This window comes from Neolamprologus multifasciatus, chromosome 7, assembly GCF_963576455.1.
Source record: "Neolamprologus multifasciatus chromosome 7, fNeoMul1.2, whole genome shotgun sequence".
NCBI lineage: Eukaryota > Metazoa > Chordata > Actinopteri > Cichliformes > Cichlidae > Neolamprologus > Neolamprologus multifasciatus.
In genome coordinates, this window is record NC_140445.1 from 52,590,024 (window position 1) to 52,607,906 (window position 17,883).

Genomic DNA, 17,883 nt, shown 5'->3' on the forward strand with positions numbered 1-17,883 from the left:
GTGACCACTACAGCAGATCAGCTGCCTCTATCTCACCCTATCCTTAGCATCCTCCTCTGTCACGCCAAAGATGCAGATTAGAAAAGGTAAGTAAATTTAAATGTATATAATATAATGGATAAGCATAAGGGTAAAATGGATGGCTCTACGGGGCAATGTCAGTGGCGTCCTAGATTCACTATTCAAATCAAATGTGCTACAGGCTGTAAATAAAGTTGACATGACAGTCAAAACAAAAAGGTTCATTAAAAAAAGAATTCATTTAACACATTTCAGTGAGATATGTATGAACTTGAAGGATAAAAACCAGCGCTGGTATCGATATTATCGATATTTAGATTGAACGCGTGCTATGAGCTTCAGGACATAAACTATTCTATTTTAAGGCAGATCCACCCATATGAGTGAACTTTCGACATGGCAAACATCGGGATTTTATTTTCACCCTAAAAAAACCCTCTCTACTTCCGGTCTGGCGCTGCAGCTCGCGTGCGTCTTGACGCAGGCAGCTCCGTCTGTAGCTGCTGCTGGCTGCTGCAGGCGTGCAATTTGCGGCAGCGGAGATACCCCTGCGATATGCCTTTTGTATTCCCGGGTGTTTTTTGGGGGGTTTTGTTTTGTGCTTCGCGAGGGTCAGATCACAGTGTTTGTAGCCATGCTCTGTGGTGGATTCAGCGGGCTGTCCTAGCTGACTGAGCCGCTCCAGCAGCGGTGGGTCCGGTGCAGTGCACAGCCGGGGATGAGGCCTACTTGTTAAAGCTCCCCCACCACCCCTCCATCGTGATGGCTGATGATCAACAACAACCTGGTCAGAAGCCTGCCTCGGGATTAGGCTCTCTTCCAGCGCTGGTGCCAGGACTCCAGGGGCCCGAGGCTAACGCGTTACAGTTCAAAATAAAGAATTCAATTTGGTAAGGATGGAAGCGATCCACAAGCGGCCACACTGTCATTTTTGCTAGCCGTAGCCTTGTAATTAGCGTATCTGACTGTGGAGTGGCAAGGAGGCAGTGTGCTGCACAAAAAAGCTGCCCGAAAAACAACACGGCTGCTGCCGTGCTAGGCGTAAATATTTCAGAGAAACACGACGGCACCGAGCCGCGCCGCTCCGTCTGGTTCCTGTTTGTGCGCTAACGACACGGTAACGTCGGGTTACCTACAACAGGGGTAGCTATGGTCATTAGCATCGAGCCATAGGAGGCCATGTTATAATAGATGACACCGACTCCACCGGCGGTGCTGATGCTCGGGATGACAGGTGTCAAAGCAGGCAGCTCCACACGTCCAGCCTCGCTCTGATTTAATGCTCCTAATGAGAGGGCTGCATCATGTGGGGGAATAACGTGTGTTTATAAATAGAAATGCTCCTTCTGAAAAACCAGTACGTTATTTTGTGCACTGTGGCTTTGGAAATTACTCACCAGTTTCTGTCCCTCCTCCCTCCCTTACCTCATCATTACTCTACAGCAAATTAAGTTTATGTTAAATACAAGAAAAAAAAAAGAGATCAATGGCCACACGGGCTCATTTCCAGCAGAAAGCATTTTTTTAAAAAAGGAAGCCAAAGATGTAAACAGCATCTGTGCGTAGATAAGAGTCAGAAGCGCGTGAGTAATAAAGTAAAGATCACTCATGAAGACCACAAGGAAAAAGAAGCACGTCGCAAATTTAAAAGCACTGGGATTAAAATTAACCAGATGCACGTTTGCTGCTATTATCGTGTCTGCTCAGATGATATGCCATACTACACTGAGGCTTTAATTTTTTTTAAAAAAAGGTTAAAGTTGAAGTAGTCATTACACACACAATAACCAACAGTGACAAGCTGCAAACGTGGTGTGTTTAGTTTTCTGGGGTTTCATATGAAATGGTGAAACTTTTCATTTACATAAATATTCAGCTCATCTTCCTTTGATACACCTGCTTTGATTAGCCTTGTGATATTTCTAGTGATGAGTCTCTTTTAACTGAAACCGGCCGCCGTGTTATTTGCGTCGGCATCATGGTATGGACGAGCACGTGCTGTATAAAATGTGATTAGTGAAGGCCTAATTTTACACGTTGTTGCACACGCTACGGAGGCTTCAGCAATGTTAATCGCATCGGAATTTTCCCTGTTATTATGAGTCCGGTATGGCATGGAAGCGTTACTGTGTAGTAACAGCAGACTCAAAATATGCTGCTTTTTTTTTTAATTGCAAAAAAAAAAACCACAACACAGTCGTGTAACTCGCGATCTGCTCGTGATAAGCCTAAAATCGTGATAAAATGTCACCAAGCGTTTCGCTGAGAGTAGCAAGTAAATGAGGACACCTGTGGCAGATTCACATTGGTTGGGTGTGATTCAAAAACCCACATTGCGATCTCCATAGATGTTTAAATCTGGCCATGAGGCATAAAAAGCTAGTGGGTTCCAGCCAAGTTGGAAATTAACAAGAATTTTTCCTAGATTTGGTCATTCAGAAAAATTCTGTGACGGTCTAAGAAGAGCTTTGGTCGGGAGAGTGACCAAGAGATACAGGCACTAGTTGTTACTCACAGTCTGGCTAACATCATCCGTACAGCAAGGCACTGGTGATGATATATTGGATGCCAGTTTTCTGCAGGACACGATGCAAAAAACTTACACAAATGATATTTCAGCATGATAGTGACCCGAAGCATACAGAAGACAACACCACCAAAACCTGGAACTCAGTCCCTTACTTAAGCGGTCCCCAACCTTTTTTGCTCCACGGACCAGTTTATGTCCAACAATATTTTCACGGACCGGCCTTTAAGGTGTCGCGGATAAATACAACAAAATAAAACCAGTACCGGTACCAGAAGAAGAAGATTTATCCATAACACACGGGAAAAGACCCAGGGAAACCAGGGTAACGATAAAATGATTTAAAAAAATGCTAAAAACTGATAAAACCCCTGAAAACCATACATTTCACAGCTGAGCCTCAACTCACAACCAAACGACTCACGGACCGGTACCGGTCTGTGGACCAGGGGTTGGGGACTGCTGCCTTAGTTCATCTTCAGAGAGCGACCTAGAGAGAATCTGCCAGAGAGAGGACTCAAACATGTCATTTTTTTAAACAGATTTAATATGTTCATAAATCTCCTAAAACATGTTCTCACTTTATCAAAGATGCCCTCAAAGTATATCAGCGAATGATAAAATATGTCGTATTGAACGACGTACAAAAATAATGTAACCCAGAAGGGAAATTTTTTTCTTTTATTTGCTGAAATGTTGACAAAATCTTGCATGCCTCCATGACATTTTATTTCTTATTTATTCACTTTCTTGAATTTTTATCTCTTTCTCATTGTAGCAAATCTGTACAATCAAAAGTGGACAGCATATTGGTGAGTATCAGTAAATACTGTTTAATCTGCAATCCCCTCATTATCAGAGCCATGTGTTAATGTTTCTTGTTGCGTTCGGAGAACAGTTGTGCAATGAATGTTTCATTAAATCATATAAATGATTAAATATGTTTCATGCTTGATGAAGCAGAGTAGACAAAGCCAACCCCACAAAGCTTCAATTTGATTAACTAATATTTACATGCAGAAATCTTAATGCTATTGTGTTTTTTCTTTTTTTTTAGTAACACATGTAACACATTAAATGTTATGTTCACGAATGCCTTTTTTTGCACTGTGCAAAGCAAATGATAAAAGTGTTTCCAATGTTTATATAAATATATGAAGATTTTTGTATTTTGGTTTCAGCTGGTTATTCATACACAGTTTTAGATTATTCTCAAACTGTAGGCGCTGCGTCTCCCTCTGTCTCGCCGCCGTATGCAGCTGCAAAGAAGTGTCAGTGACATCAAAGCGACGTGATAAAGCTTTTGTCTATTTTTTGTCGTCAATAAAGCAGACAGAGCATGGATTTTAATTTCAACACCTCTGTCTGGTGTTAGGCAGATGTTTTTGTTTTTGCTGTTTTTTGGGCTTTATTCCATTTTTGTCTCGATTTAAAAAAAAAAAAAAATCCATTCTTTGACTCCTCTGATGCTTCCACATAAAACAGTAAATAAACATCTAAAAGGGCGGCTTTTAGACGCACTGAGATGTGGTTATATTAATAACTTTGTTTGATAGAGTTACTATCGGCATATAATAATGTGCACAGAATTTCTATGTCAAAGGTACCAAATTGTATATTCTGTTATTAATAAGATAGCAATAAGATACATATATGATATTGTCATTTTAGAATCAGATAAAATGTATATGTTTCTTTTTTTTTGTCAGTGACAAATGTTTGCCACTAACATCCACTGTTGTCATGCAAAAATGGTAAAACTAGATGCCTTAAACTATGTAGAAAAATTTATTGAACAGGTGACACATTGAAGTGTTTTTTTCCTGCAGAGTGAGCTTTTTTTGGAGGGCTGTGCACAATCAGTCCTCAAAGATTAGTGGTGCTCAGTCTGTTTTGCCTTGCATTTGTTTTCTGACCTCTTTGATTAGCAAATTTTATGCTTGAGTAAATGAAGCTCAGATTAATAACACTTAGTAGAAGCAAAGTTTTATTCCAGTGTTGTTTTGTTGTAGTTTTTTCTTTGGCTCTGGCTAAAATCTCTTTGCCGGTTGCCAAAAGTTTCTCTATGCAGTAAAAACCTTGGGAAAAGCACTGAGAGAAATTTCCACCAGTATAATCTGCATTTGCAGTTGTTTTTGATGCAAGTCTTTTAAGAAATACATAGGTGTGATGTGATTTTGATCATCAGATCAGACTTAAAAACCAAAAAGAAGTTCAGGAAGTTTAAAAAGGGAAGAGTTAAGTTCCAGCCAGTGGCCAGCAGGTCAGGACCTGTGCAGGTAATTCACTCAGGGCTTGCAGCAGTGATGTGTAGTAAATAGCGTCTTCGTTCACTGCTTATTGGCTGACAGCTCTCACCTCGTTCATTTAAGTATTGGTTCCCCTAGCAACAAAGAGGCAAATACAAAAGGAAGAGGTGAGATGAATCCATTCTTAGAAACCAGATGAAAAGCACTTACGTTGGGATCAATAATAAAAATAATAATTCTTGCATGCAATTGTAATTCCAGAGTCCGTGTTTGTTTGAGTTGAATTATGAACCAGATTTTAAACCATCAGCCTGACCACAGCCTTCGTCAGCACGTGTGTTAAACTCTTCAGACATATTCACCTTTTTCTCCTCTCTGTGATGTTTTTATTTTTACAGCAAGATGTTGAGAAGTTTACAGACATCGAAAAGCTCTACCTCTACCTTAAGTTGCCTTCTGGTCCCAGCAGTGGCAATGATAAAAGGTATGTCACAGGCGAGCACTTAAACTAAGTTTTCCACTTTGCTCTCTGGCTTTTTCTTTTTTTTTTTCCCCTCTCACACATGCACACACACAGACGCACACACAAATACATGCTTTGTTGTGGCTCTCATTACATTATCGGCACTGTCTCATTGCTTGTCAAAAATCCACTGGCTGCTACACAGACACAGGTTAGGCTGATAGACGCTAGAGGGGCATCGAATTTGAATTTAAGTCACTGTTGAGGGTTTTTTCTTTTTCTTCTTAAAACAACATTTCAGCTGTATGATTGAACCACTGAAATCTGTAGACTTTTGCTATACCTAGCTGTCTGTGTTTCATTTGTTTCCCCATATCTATTCATCACCCCAACCCCCAAATTCTGCCCATTTGGACTGAGAATGAGAGGGGGTCCTCCACTCCTGGATTATGGTATTAAAGTTTCTGTATTAACAAGAAATGATGCACCGCAGTCGAGGGTACTGCCTCACCAAATGTCTTTTTCTTATGCACCACTTTCAGTGATCAGAGTTCCATGTCGTCAAGCCGTACTCAACAGATGTATGCATTCAACTGGATACGTAATCACCTAGAAGAGCACCCAGAGACTTCCCTCCCAAAGCAAGAGGTGTATGATGAATACAAGTAAGTGGATAACCTTGCAGAAGACGTGCGATCTGCTCTCAGACAGTTATAGTTTCGTCATAATCTCATGTGGGTTCTCTTCTCCTATAAGGAGCTATTGTGACAATCTCGGCTACAATCCACTGAGTGCAGCAGACTTTGGAAAGATCATGAAGAATGTCTTTCCTAACATGAAGGCACGTCGTCTGGGAATGAGAGGGAAATCCAAATATCCTTAAACAAAGTGTTACCCTGGTTGTATTTCTTTCTTTTTTTCTTTCTTCGTTTTTTTTTTTTTTTTCAACATGAGTGATTCTTTTAGGTGACTGCATGTGTGCAGTTGGGCTTGTATGGATGCTGAGCAGGCAGATCATTAATGTTTGCTTGCAGAGATCTTAGGCAATTCATCTCAACACGATACTACTAGCTGGGCTTAAAATAAGCTTTTTATAAATATATTAAAACCTCACAATTCCACAGAGGATAGAGTCAAGAGAGCAGTTGCGCCATTAGTTATCATTGCTCGGCTTCTGTGAATTTAAGTTCCAGAGTGCATGTAACTTAGTTTGCCATTTATTTGCTACGGTCCCTTTTTTATGGACAGGCTTACCTGAGCTCAGACCCTATGGCCAGACAACATAAGGGGATTACAAAGCTTCAGGGGGAAAAAAATTCAAGGGAAAAAAGTAAAGTTCTCGGCTTTACATGCCAAGAAAGACTCAAACCGGGTGTTTGTCATGCCCAGTTTGAGTCTTTTTTCACGTTCTCATGCTGCCCCAAAAGAGGAAGCTTCAAAGCTGCTCCTTTATTTATTAAAAAAATTAAAAAAGAAAGAAAAAAGTTAAACAGTCTTGAGGCATCTTTCTTTATATTTTGCTAGGAAAATGGGAACTAGGCGCAGGGATTTACTGAAACATGCAAACATAAATGTCAATACAGTAGACAAGGCAACACAGAGTTAGTACAATTCTTAAAAGCTTCTAAGTCAATATTTGGTGTGAAAACCTTTATTCTTCAAAATACCTGAACTCTCCTAGTGTGCTTTCACACCTGCGGTGTTTAGCCAGTTTTTAATTTAGCCAAAATAGTTTTCAATCTTGGTGTGGTTTGCTTGTGCACGTGTGAACATGGTCGTGGGTCTCAGTCCACTTCCAAGCGAGCGGTTCATTTATGGTGTGAACGTAATCCGAGCCAACTAGCAGGTGCATGCAGCAAGTTTGAGCTGAACATCTTCTCTTGAATTCTGGGATGCAGCATGGTAACCTAGATGTGCAGAGTGCATAAGTAGTCAGTATGGGCTAGCAGCTAGCTGTAAAGTGAATGTAAATTCTCCATGTTATCTCTATAAGGCCAAAACACAGCACCTTCTTCTTGTGTTTGCTTGTGTTGCTCACACCCCAGACGCGTCTGAGCAGTAAGCAGACTAAATGTTCTCATGTGGTTTGTGGTGATGCATTTTGGTTCACTTGGAGTTTGCTTGGAGTCTTTGCTGTGTGAAAAGAAACCAAACCAAGGGAAAAGATACAAGTTTGTGAACTCAAAAAGAGTCCAGTGCCCTCAGATATTGTTAAAGACACATTGCACACCACGCTGAGAAGCCACGTTTTCAACTATTATCTCTTTGGGAATCAGCTTGTTAGTGTAAAAATATTTTTTGCCTATTAAACTGTGTTAACACTTGAACTAAGTGCCTTTTTAGTGCTTGAATGATTCATAGCTTAGTGTGAAGTGGCTTAAGAAATTAAACAACATCCCCCTGAAAATGGTAAAAAAAAGAAAAAAACAGTAAATATCCAGAGAATACCTTCATAAAGCCTGGAGAACTATTTTTTTCAAAATTCCAAGAGAGTCTGGCTACAGAAGTAGAAAGGTAGTAGCAGGGAATCCTTGGCTCACAGATGAAAGGCTGATGACTGGCCTTAGATGGTGTCATATTTTTAGGGCAGAATTTCAAAAAACTTACAAATATCGGCATGTTATAACCATTTAGGTTTGCACAGTCTTCATGCTTTAGAAACCTTAACTCCTTCGCACATACTGTTATAGTGGGTTAAGGAAGAAAGCTTTTGTTCACATGCCATCCCTACCCAACCTGGATCTTCAGAAGTCTGGTGATGGGGTAAGATTGCCTGCAAAAAAAACCCAGATCCATATAGTTAGACTCGAAAAATTTGTTTGACGCTCACCTCCCTGTTTGACGCTGCTGCTCTGCTCTGTCTCACTAGTGTGAACTGATGGAGCCAACAGGCCAGTCTCCGAGTGCTGAAGATGAAATGAGGTCTGCAGCTTGTGGATTAGTGTGTGAGTGGGCTCAAAAGGTCCTGAGCCGTCAGTTTGATAACGTGGAGGACCTGGCTCGTTTTCTGCTTAATAGCCACTACATCGGTACTAAGTCCATGGCTGCACTCACTGTTATGACCGGAACACCCACAGGTAAAGGTGTCCTATTGATCTGTTGGCGTGTTTGTTTCATTGTTGTCTCGTGTGCATGTAAGTTTGAAGTTCATTAGGCACTGTAGTACATCTTAAACATTGTGTTTTTTCACTTGAGATATACAAGCTTGGAAGGCATAAAGCCACCGTCTGTCAAAAAATATAATTTGCTGTTTGTTATTCTTTCTTTACGTATTTCCATCTCACTGATTCAAGAGTGTTTTCTAAGTGTGATCCTAATTTTTTGGGCCTAGCTTTTAATGCAAATCAAAAGTCCTGTTTCAGAAATGTACGGCTTCTGCCACGCTGATGCTTGAACTGCAAGCGACAAAGCAGAAATACCAAAATGAAAAAACTGACTTCATGTTTAAAGTGAAGCTACAGCGTGCATAATGCAAATCTTTCTAAAACTAACCTGTCACTTAAAATAGTGATTGCACATACTCTAGGAGTGCACCAAGTTATTGTCCAACAATCGGTTTTAGCCAGCATTGGCCAGTATCAGTCTTGTTAACCAGTACTGGCATATCTGCACAAGAGAGTGTATTTACTGATGTTAGCTGATGTTTATGCAAAGCACTTCGACTTGAAGTAATTCACACCAATCAGTAGCCCTCTTGACACCTATCAAGGCCTTATTTAGGTAGTTACTTTTTAAGCATTATCTAAATTAACCGTCCCCATGATGTCTGTGTGCTGTAAAATGTTTGTTAGGCTACACATAGTACATGTTTGTTGAATTTTAACTATCCAGAACTGCAGACAGCTCATGCCTCAGCAGAGATGTTTGACAAGACAAGAACACCACCAACGATCTACCGCTCTTTTCCTCTCGTATGTCTTGATAGGAATGAAGACACCAACTCCAGCTTCTGCGTTTGTGCCGACAGCGGAGTCTAACTCATTCCAGCCCCAGGTGAAGACCCTGCCCTCGCCTTCTGTTGATGCAAAGCAGCAACTGCAACGCAAGATCCAGAAGAAGCAGCAGGAGCAGAAGCTTCACTCACCCTTGCCCACTGAGACCCAGGTCAAGAGAACAGAGGCCAGTACCCCGGGCCCCACGATCCCCTGTGGCAGCCCTGCTCTGCTCTCCCCTCAGCCTACCATAGGCATCGTAGTAGCAGCTGTCCCTAGCCCAGTGACGGTGCGTGACTGAGTTTTCTATTTAATTATTATCTGACAAGTTGTTGATCATTTTGCCTAAAATGTGCTGTTATGTTCTCATTGTTTTCCCAGGTACAGAGAAGCAGGCAGTTGATGACCTCACCCAGTCCCGTAGGGACAGCCGAAGGAAAAGTGTTGCCTGTGAACTTTCAAGTGGTCACTCAGTCTCTCAAACAGTCCCCCAAAACTTCTCAGAATATCTCAGCTAGTCCTGTAGGTGACCGGCTGGCGCGACACAGTACACGGTACGCCCAAATCCTGCCTAAGCCCTCTGCCACCAGTGCCATCACGCTGCGTTCACCCCCCACGTTGCTCATCACCAACAGCCCAATAAAAACTGTGATGCCCACTCCCCACGTCAGCTCAGTGAACGTGGTGAAGATGACAGCCATCGCTCTCGCTCCCAGCAGCAGCAGTAGTAGTAACAACAGCAGCACTTCTGTGCGACCAGCCTCAGCTGGCGTGAGCACCACCATTGCTTTGGATGAATCCCAGCAGTTACAAAGTGGGAGTTCTGCTGCCCCCCAGTCTCCTGCAGTCAGACCTAGTGCTCCTGCCTCTACTCTCACGCCCTCTGCTGACGCCAAAGTGGTGTCTGAAGCCGGAAATGACAATAACTCTGCCTCTGGCATGGAGAAAACTGCTGTAGGAGCCAAAGAGGAGAGAGTGGCAAAGTTCAGGGCTGCTAGTGAGCCAAGTTTCCTTGTTAAATGTTCTCCAGGACCAGACAAAGGGGCGAGGATAAAAAATGACCCCACATCTCCTCCTACTTCTGTAGCTGCAGCTGGGACTCAGGACAGCAATAACAGTAACTGCCATGACAGTACTTTGTACTTGACTGTTGATAATCAGAACTCCAGTGTCAACGCATCATCTAGCAGCTCCTCTGCTGTTACCCCAACATCAAAGGATCCCTGCGCAGACGCCAAGAGCCCCAGGAAGCGCACAGGCGGGGAATCCCATGCAATTCCAGTGAAAAGGGTGTTTATATCCCAGCAGCCGCTGGCTCTAGTTGACAATCCCAAACCCGGAGTCAGCGCTGCAGTGAAGAGGATCCCCAGACCAGGAACCCCTGCTAGACCAGAGAGTGCCCCCTGCAAAGTGAAACACACTTCTATAGGGCCCACACAGATCCTCGCACTCTCTGACTCACCCATCACACACACTGAGAGCACCCAGACTGTTGTCAAACACCAAGACCTGGTGGTGAAACACGAAGACCCTTCTGTCAGCTCCGATACCAGCACTGGGGCAGTGGGAAATAACACGACCGATCAGGCGCTGCTGCAGCAGATCACTGGGGATCCTTGTGCCATACAAGCCAACTCAGGACCACACGAAGCCTCTGTGATGAGTGAGTTAAAGAGCACAATATGGGAGGAGGGGCACCTTGATGAGCTTCGCAAGCAGGCGTTTGCCCAGCAGATACCAGCAGAACACAAACAAGCCCCTGCTGACCAACTTTCCATTATAGCCCAACCCTCTGAAGCCTCGAGCCAGCTCACCCTCACACAGGAAATGGTTGATTTTGCAGGTTCTCAGACCAACATGGACTATTTCCCATTTAATGATGATGACATGACCCAAGACAGCATTGTGGAGGAGCTAGTCCAAATGGAGGAGCAGATGAAGCTGAAGGGTCTGTTCGGTAACTGTGTGGACGTTACCCTGCAAGGTCAGTCAGCCAACAGTCAAGGCTCTATCCTCAGCACTCACCAGGCCACTACTACCTTCTACCCGTCTGCCCACAGCAGTACCACTCCAGTCCAAACCCCCACGCCGACACCAACCCCAACACCCACCCCTACCTCTGAAATGACGCTCGCTCACAGCCTGACGAGGGAGAGCCCGTGCTCCCGTATGGCTCCCATAACCCCTGTGGATGGAGCCATGGGTCGTCACACCCCTATCAGCACACCACTGTCCAACTGCAGCAGCAGCGTCCCCCCGAGCCCCGTGGAGTGCAGGAACCCTTTTGCTTTTACTCCCATTAACTCGAGCATTACAGGTTACCACGACGCCAGTATTGTCTCCAGCAGCCCTGTCAAGCCCATGCAAAGGCCCATGGCAACCCACCCTGACAAGGCCAAGCTGGAGTGGATCAACAACCGCTACAACAGCAACTCTTCAGGTCCTTTGTCGAACCATAGCATTGGCATTCTGCCCAGCTACCAAGACCTGGTGGACGATCAGTTTCGTAAGCCACATGCATTTGCAATTCCTGGCCAGTCATTTCAGTCTCAGTCAAGACAGGATGCTGCTCACTTTGGCCGTTTGACCCCGATCTCTCCAGTTCAGCAGCAGCAGCCGCAGCAGCAGCTGCAGCAGCAGCAACAACAACAGCCGCAGCAGCAGCAACAGCAGCAAATTGTAACAACTCCTACAAAACAAGAGAGTTTTGCTGTGCCGGCACCGTTAGATAGCAAGGCCTCATCCTCGTCTGCATCTAGTACTTTCCGTTGCCGCAGTGTTAGCCCAGCAGTGCGCCAGAGAAACTTCAGTGGCAACACTGGCCCCGCGACCACCACCACAAGTACCACCACGACAACGCGCGCTGTGGTTTCACCTTTTAACTCCCCCATCACCTCCGAGGTTCTCAGCATCCTGTCGAACAGCCAGACTGTCACCTCTGTCCACAGCATGGTCCAGCGTAGCCAGTCTGTACCTCTGAACATCATGATGCAGAGTGAGATGCTGCCCGTGCAGGGTCAGAGCAACACGGCCAAAATCACGAATGTTCTCCTCAGCAAGATGGAAGCGGACGGGGATGATTCTGTCCGCGGTCTAGGCATAAACAACCTCCCCTCTAACTACACGGCCCGTATGAACCTCACACAGATCCTGGAGACCACCCCTGGCTTTGCTGCAGGGACTGCTCATCAGACTCAGCTGCCCGTCAGCTCCAGTCCTGCTGCCTTTGAGCTCCAGCAGCACGGCTACCTCACCACCGGAAGTGGAGAACAGGGAGGTTTCTCTACTGGGGACAGCCAAGCACAAGTGGGCTCTGGTGAACAAGACCAGCAGCAGCTGCAGGAGAATCCAGTGCAAACACAGCCACAGCTGCTCCTCCAGAGCACACAGCAGCAGGAGGTGGAGGATGAACAACAACAGCTGGATTTCAACAACACTGTCAAGGACTTGCTGGGGGATGATGGCCTCAACCCCAGTTCCCAGTTGGTAGGTCAGGTAGCTTCGGAGCTCAACGCCGTGGCGTCCGACTTCTCAAACGACATCAGACTGACCTCAGATCTGTCCAGTAGCATCACTGACCTTAACACGTTGGACACCAACTTACTGTTTGATCCCAATCAACAGCAGGAACAATATGAAGACTCAACACTGGAAGAACTGAAGAACGACCCGCTTTTTCAGCAGATATGCAGTGATACTGTGAACTCTGGTTTTGACTGGCTAGAAAGCAAAGACCAGCCTACTACAGTAGAGATGCTGGGTTAATGTTATCTTTTATTCTGTAAGACTTCTGTTCTCTGTTGTTTGGTTTTGTGCATATGTAGTAAATCTGTTTTTAAACTCTAGTTTGTTGGGATTTGTCTGGACTTTGCCATTTGTTCTGTTCAAAGTGCCAGGCGTACCAGAAAATCTCTCCTACACGCGATGTTTAATTGATCCCTTCCCCTTTTTTGGCATTTGTCACCCAGAGTTTCAGTGTCGAACCACTTTTCTCCCTCATCTGAGTTCTCTCAGTGGCCGCGTGCACTTACTTAAGAACGTTAGGAGAAGGGTAATCTTCAATAATGCAATATTTGTATTTGATGAACAATTAAGGAAGAGAGATGGGTAGGAAATTTGGCACAAGAGACTTCACCAAAAAAAACAACAACTTATGCTTTTGCAGTTCAAATTCAACCAAATGGAGACGATATTGTAGTATATGCACATGTTAGTTGTAGTACATTTGCCTGCCATATCTGAATATTTAAAAGGGTAGCCTCTTAAGCTGCCGGGTGCTGAATTTATGACATGATCTTTATCATATACCAAATCAGTGGAAAAACTGATTCACATCTGAGCATTGTCCGAGAGTGAAATTTTCTTAAGCCTATACTTCTTGTACTGTTTATTATCATATAAAGGGAGTAGATGAATCTGTAGTGAGAAGATGGGGATTCAGGCCACTTTGTGGACGATACATTGAAAGGAATCAACAACTGGCTGCCTTATTTCCAAAGTCCAAGGCCTTACGCCATCTTTAGAGAGACTGTATATAGTATAATGTTAAGATATCTTCAGAACCATCCAGAGCTTCATCATATCAAGGCAGCTGTTACTCTGATATTTTCAATACTACTTCTTATTGTTTTTGTTCCGCAGTGTTTCAGTATAGATATGTATTGTATAGGCTAACGACTACACTGTGTGTGCCCTTATCGTTAAAGAATTTAGAGGAATTTGATATGCCGTCATTTCACGATACCATGGCAGGCGCACTCACAGTCATGAGGTTGTTTTTATTTTAATGGGGGGGTTTTGGCATGCTGTACGCCCAGCTCGGATAAGAATATCAATGGTATGGAGAAGGCTCATTTACAAGGGAGGATGGAGGCTGAAGTGTGTTCTGATGTCATCTTGAGATCAAGAGGAAATTACATTATTATGTTTGTGGAGATCCAGCCTTATGTCCATACCAAAGATGCTCTGTTTGAAAATCATAAGAGATTATTACACGTAGAAACACTCCTTGTAAACATTAACAACAACGGGGAGCGGGCAGCCTCAGAGATATAAAAGAGATCTATTGCATTCGCAGAAAAGGATGAAGTTAGATAAATCTTATGTACAGTATGTATATTTGTGAAATGGTCACTGTCCTATGTTTTATAGGTAACCATGGACCTGAAAGCATGTTGAAACCATCACTGCTAGCCAGGTAGGCTAAGTGATACAGTAGGATGCTTGCTTGAGTTATTTGGCTATTGTCAATGTTGTATAAGTCATGTTTAAGCTCCATCTGTAAATAGGATAGATACATAGAGATTTGATGTATCAAGACACTATATTATGGCCATTATTCTAGCTAAGTATGTGCCATTTAAAAGAGGAAAAAAAAGCAGATTTATAGTCAGCAAGATACTGTATGTTGTGTGTTACATTTCTGGCTCAGTGTGTCGTAGAAGTAATGCTGTCTGGTCTCGCTTGCTGATTATGTTTTTTTTTTCCATTAGTTTTATTTTTTTGTTCTATTCAAAGGTCTCTGCAGTTGCAGAAGTGATGTGTGCTTTGAGCAGGATCAATAGCATGGTATATTGAGAAAAAAAAAAGTTGTGATACTGTTAGCTGGTTGCAAACATCTCTGTGACAGACATTGTGCTCAAAGTCTTTCAGCAGACACTGGAAAAAAAAACGAAAAAAAGCGATTACTCACGTTTCAACAAACTTTGGAGGTTCACGTTATTGCACTAAATTTTTATGACACATGGCTTTGCCACATCTTTATGGACAAATGTAATGATGGATGCCCGCAAAAAAAAGAGAAAAAATGAAAAAAAAAACAATTTTTTTACAACAAAACGAGTAAGGAAGTTTCAGTGAATTGTCAGAAAATGACTAATTGTCTTGTAGCAAAATGTGCATTAATCTCAGTGAGATACACATTTCTTACTCATTCTCTTACATGAGAATATAAAGCATTGAGGGGGGAAAAAAGTTAAATAACCTTTTAAAACCTACATGCTCATTATGTTGATAAATGATTGTACGCACGCATGTGTGATTACTTCTGTTGTACGTTGTATTCTTGGTAACCACTGTCTTCTGTGATTTGGGCAGGTTCTGTTAACCAGACTGGCAGTGCTAGTTTCATGAGTTACATCATTTTCGTTGTGTGCTGTTTACTAAGTTAATGTTCTTCTGTATGTTATGTTGACTGTTTTCTGACAATTTTTACATATTTTTTGTTTGTTTGTATTTTGTTTTTGCAAAATGCATTTTGTGAAGAGTATTTTACTTTAACATTTTCTCTTCATTTTTTTTCTTTAACAATATGGCACTGATATTTGAATTTGAATGAAGGAAATGCACCTCTTTATGAGTTCCGAAGCTCCATCAAGCAGTGATTCTTTACCTTTGACTGACCCAGACCCAACTCTGTCAGACTATCTTGTCCATTTCTACCAGTAGAGAAAAAAAAAACCCTCCTCTGTGGTGTTGTCTGGTGTTTCGCTTAATGTACAGTAGCTTGTTAATATTGCAATCGCGTTGTTTCTTTTTTCAATGGAAAGTACTCACTGGTGAGATTTTTAAAGTGGTTTTAAAAGCCAATAAACTTTTTTAAAGAAGGTTTTTTTTGTGCAGGCGTTTTAAGTGGTCATTCTTCTTCTTTCGCTTCAGTTCACGTTCAGTCATTTTATTGTTCCTACTGGGAAACTTGGTTTACAGGCATTCTCTCATGAAATCCTCCACAAGGAAAAACAAAAACGATACACAACCACAAAACATAAATCCACATCCAAAATTCACTAAATGTAAATAATAATAAATAATCTTCCAGTAAAACTAAACTAAAATTTCTTGTGGAAAAAAAACCCACTGGTGTAAGGTAAGGTACAGATATCACACAAAATAACTTGCTATTTTTTTAAACATGAAATTAAATGTTACATTTGCATCTCAGTTTTAATTTGTATCATTTTTGCTACATGAACAAAGGACTTTTTAGTCCTAATACACCTAACTCGTGCTGTTCTGTACTTACAGCATGAAGGAAGCAGTTTAAATTCTCTGTGCATGGTTGGGTCTGGCTTTCCACAACTGGGGGGACCTTTCGCAGCAGGTAGTGACGTCTGTGGGGGGGGGGGGGGGGGGGGGGGGTCATATTTGGTGACTATCCTCAAATCTTTGTTCACATTTATACTGTCCTTGGTTCTAATATTTCCAAACCACATAATAATGAGAAATGTTAAAACCAATTCAACAACAAATAGTCAGCAGTTTTCTATATACAGGAAAAAACAGCAACTTCCTCAGTACAGGTGTAGATGGCTCTTCTTGGCCACTGCTTCCACACGCGCATCAAATAATTACTTTATTATTATTAATCTAAGGGTCGCTATAGGCTTTGTCACACCTACCCTAGCCTTCTTTGACCAGTGTAGCCACATGTTTAAAACAATATAATCAGCAGATAAGCTTTCAGATTATATATTTAAATCCAAACAACCATCTTGGCCTTATTTTTGTAATTTTTTTTTACAGTTTAAAAAAAGCCCCACAGCATGCCAAAACCAAGTGAAAATAAAGGAATTGGTTGCTTTACTAGTTAAGAAATTTCCAATTCCTGCTATTGTTTGTCTATTTTTGGAAAGGAGAGTAAGAAATAAAGCTTGTACAGTAAAGATTTTTCCAAATATACTAACACTGATGTTTATTTGTCTTTGATTAAACACAGACACATTTAATACTTTATCAGTCTGTTTTATGCAGACTTCAAACCTCTCCATCACCTTCTCGACCCAAGGTTAGAGGTCAGCAGCTCTTCAGCTGACCTCTAAGGTCTGTAGGGGGGTTGGCGCCTCCTAGAAACAAGCTACAGCCAACCAGAATCCAGCTCTTTGGCCCTCTGCTCTGCTTTCCCAGGGCCTCATGATATTCATCATATGTTAATAACCTTAACCCTATTGATCATGGCCAAACACCCTGACCTTTAGCCATACGGGGCCAGTGGTTACTTCAGCCAACATTTAGCAACATGAGTCAACAGATTTGGAAAGAAAATGCAGTGTTTGTTTTTGATAGGCTAGAACATGGCAATAAAGAATCTACAGTTAAACATACTGGGGGGCAAAAGTGTGCACAGTGACAATTACTATTATCACTGAGGGTTTTGAGAAGGTGACCAAAACGTACTTTTCGCATAAATTATTAGTACTGAGTAAACACTTTAGCACATGCTATTTGCCTGACAAATAATTTTGAGCCTTGAGTTATGACTAGAAGGCTTTAAATGATTAAATCAATAGTTAGTTCTAATCAATACATAATTACACTCGTGTCTCCTCATTTGATTGGATATTGGAGTTTGGCGATGCATGTTTTTAAGTAGTAATCCTCTGAAATCAGTAAACATCCATTCATAGATGTAGCTGAGAAGGAGAGTGTGATATGTTTTGTGAGGGAGCACAGTTACCAGCTTGATGACTTTATTTACCTGTGCCAGTGGAGGGAGGTTTTGCTGATACAGCGTGGCTGAGCTCACAGCTGGAATCCATTGTATTGCTACTGAATGAGAGCCTGGAGACAGGAGGGCCATTGTCAAAAGGCACAGTCGCTGGATCAATATCTGAATTCATTAAGCAGCTGACTAGTAGCCATCAATATCTCGTCATAATTACTAGGCTCTACTATAGGAGCAGATGCTGTTCAGTG

General features: G+C 42.4%; 1 protein-coding gene across 2 annotated transcripts; it reads left to right on the forward strand.

Moving 5' to 3' along the window:
- Nucleotides 1–478: 478 nt before the first annotated feature.
- Nucleotides 479–15,797, forward strand: rfx7b (regulatory factor X7b). Of its 2 annotated transcripts, XM_085166414.1 has the most exons (10): nucleotides 479–911; nucleotides 3,327–3,360; nucleotides 5,196–5,280; nucleotides 5,673–5,712; nucleotides 5,803–5,925; nucleotides 6,017–6,133; nucleotides 7,939–8,023; nucleotides 8,130–8,337; nucleotides 9,186–9,481; nucleotides 9,574–15,797. In XM_085166414.1, exons 1-10 carry the CDS (start codon nucleotides 784–786, stop codon nucleotides 12,955–12,957), a joined length of 4,500 nt encoding a protein of 1,499 aa, XP_085022540.1. In that variant the 5' UTR covers nucleotides 479–783; the 3' UTR covers nucleotides 12,958–15,797. The 2 variants fall into 2 exon arrangements, with proteins under 2 accessions (XP_085022540.1, XP_085022541.1); XM_085166415.1 differs by lacking the exon at nucleotides 5,673–5,712 and having other exon boundaries at nucleotides 5,196–5,281.
- Nucleotides 15,798–17,883: the final 2,086 nt, after the last annotated feature.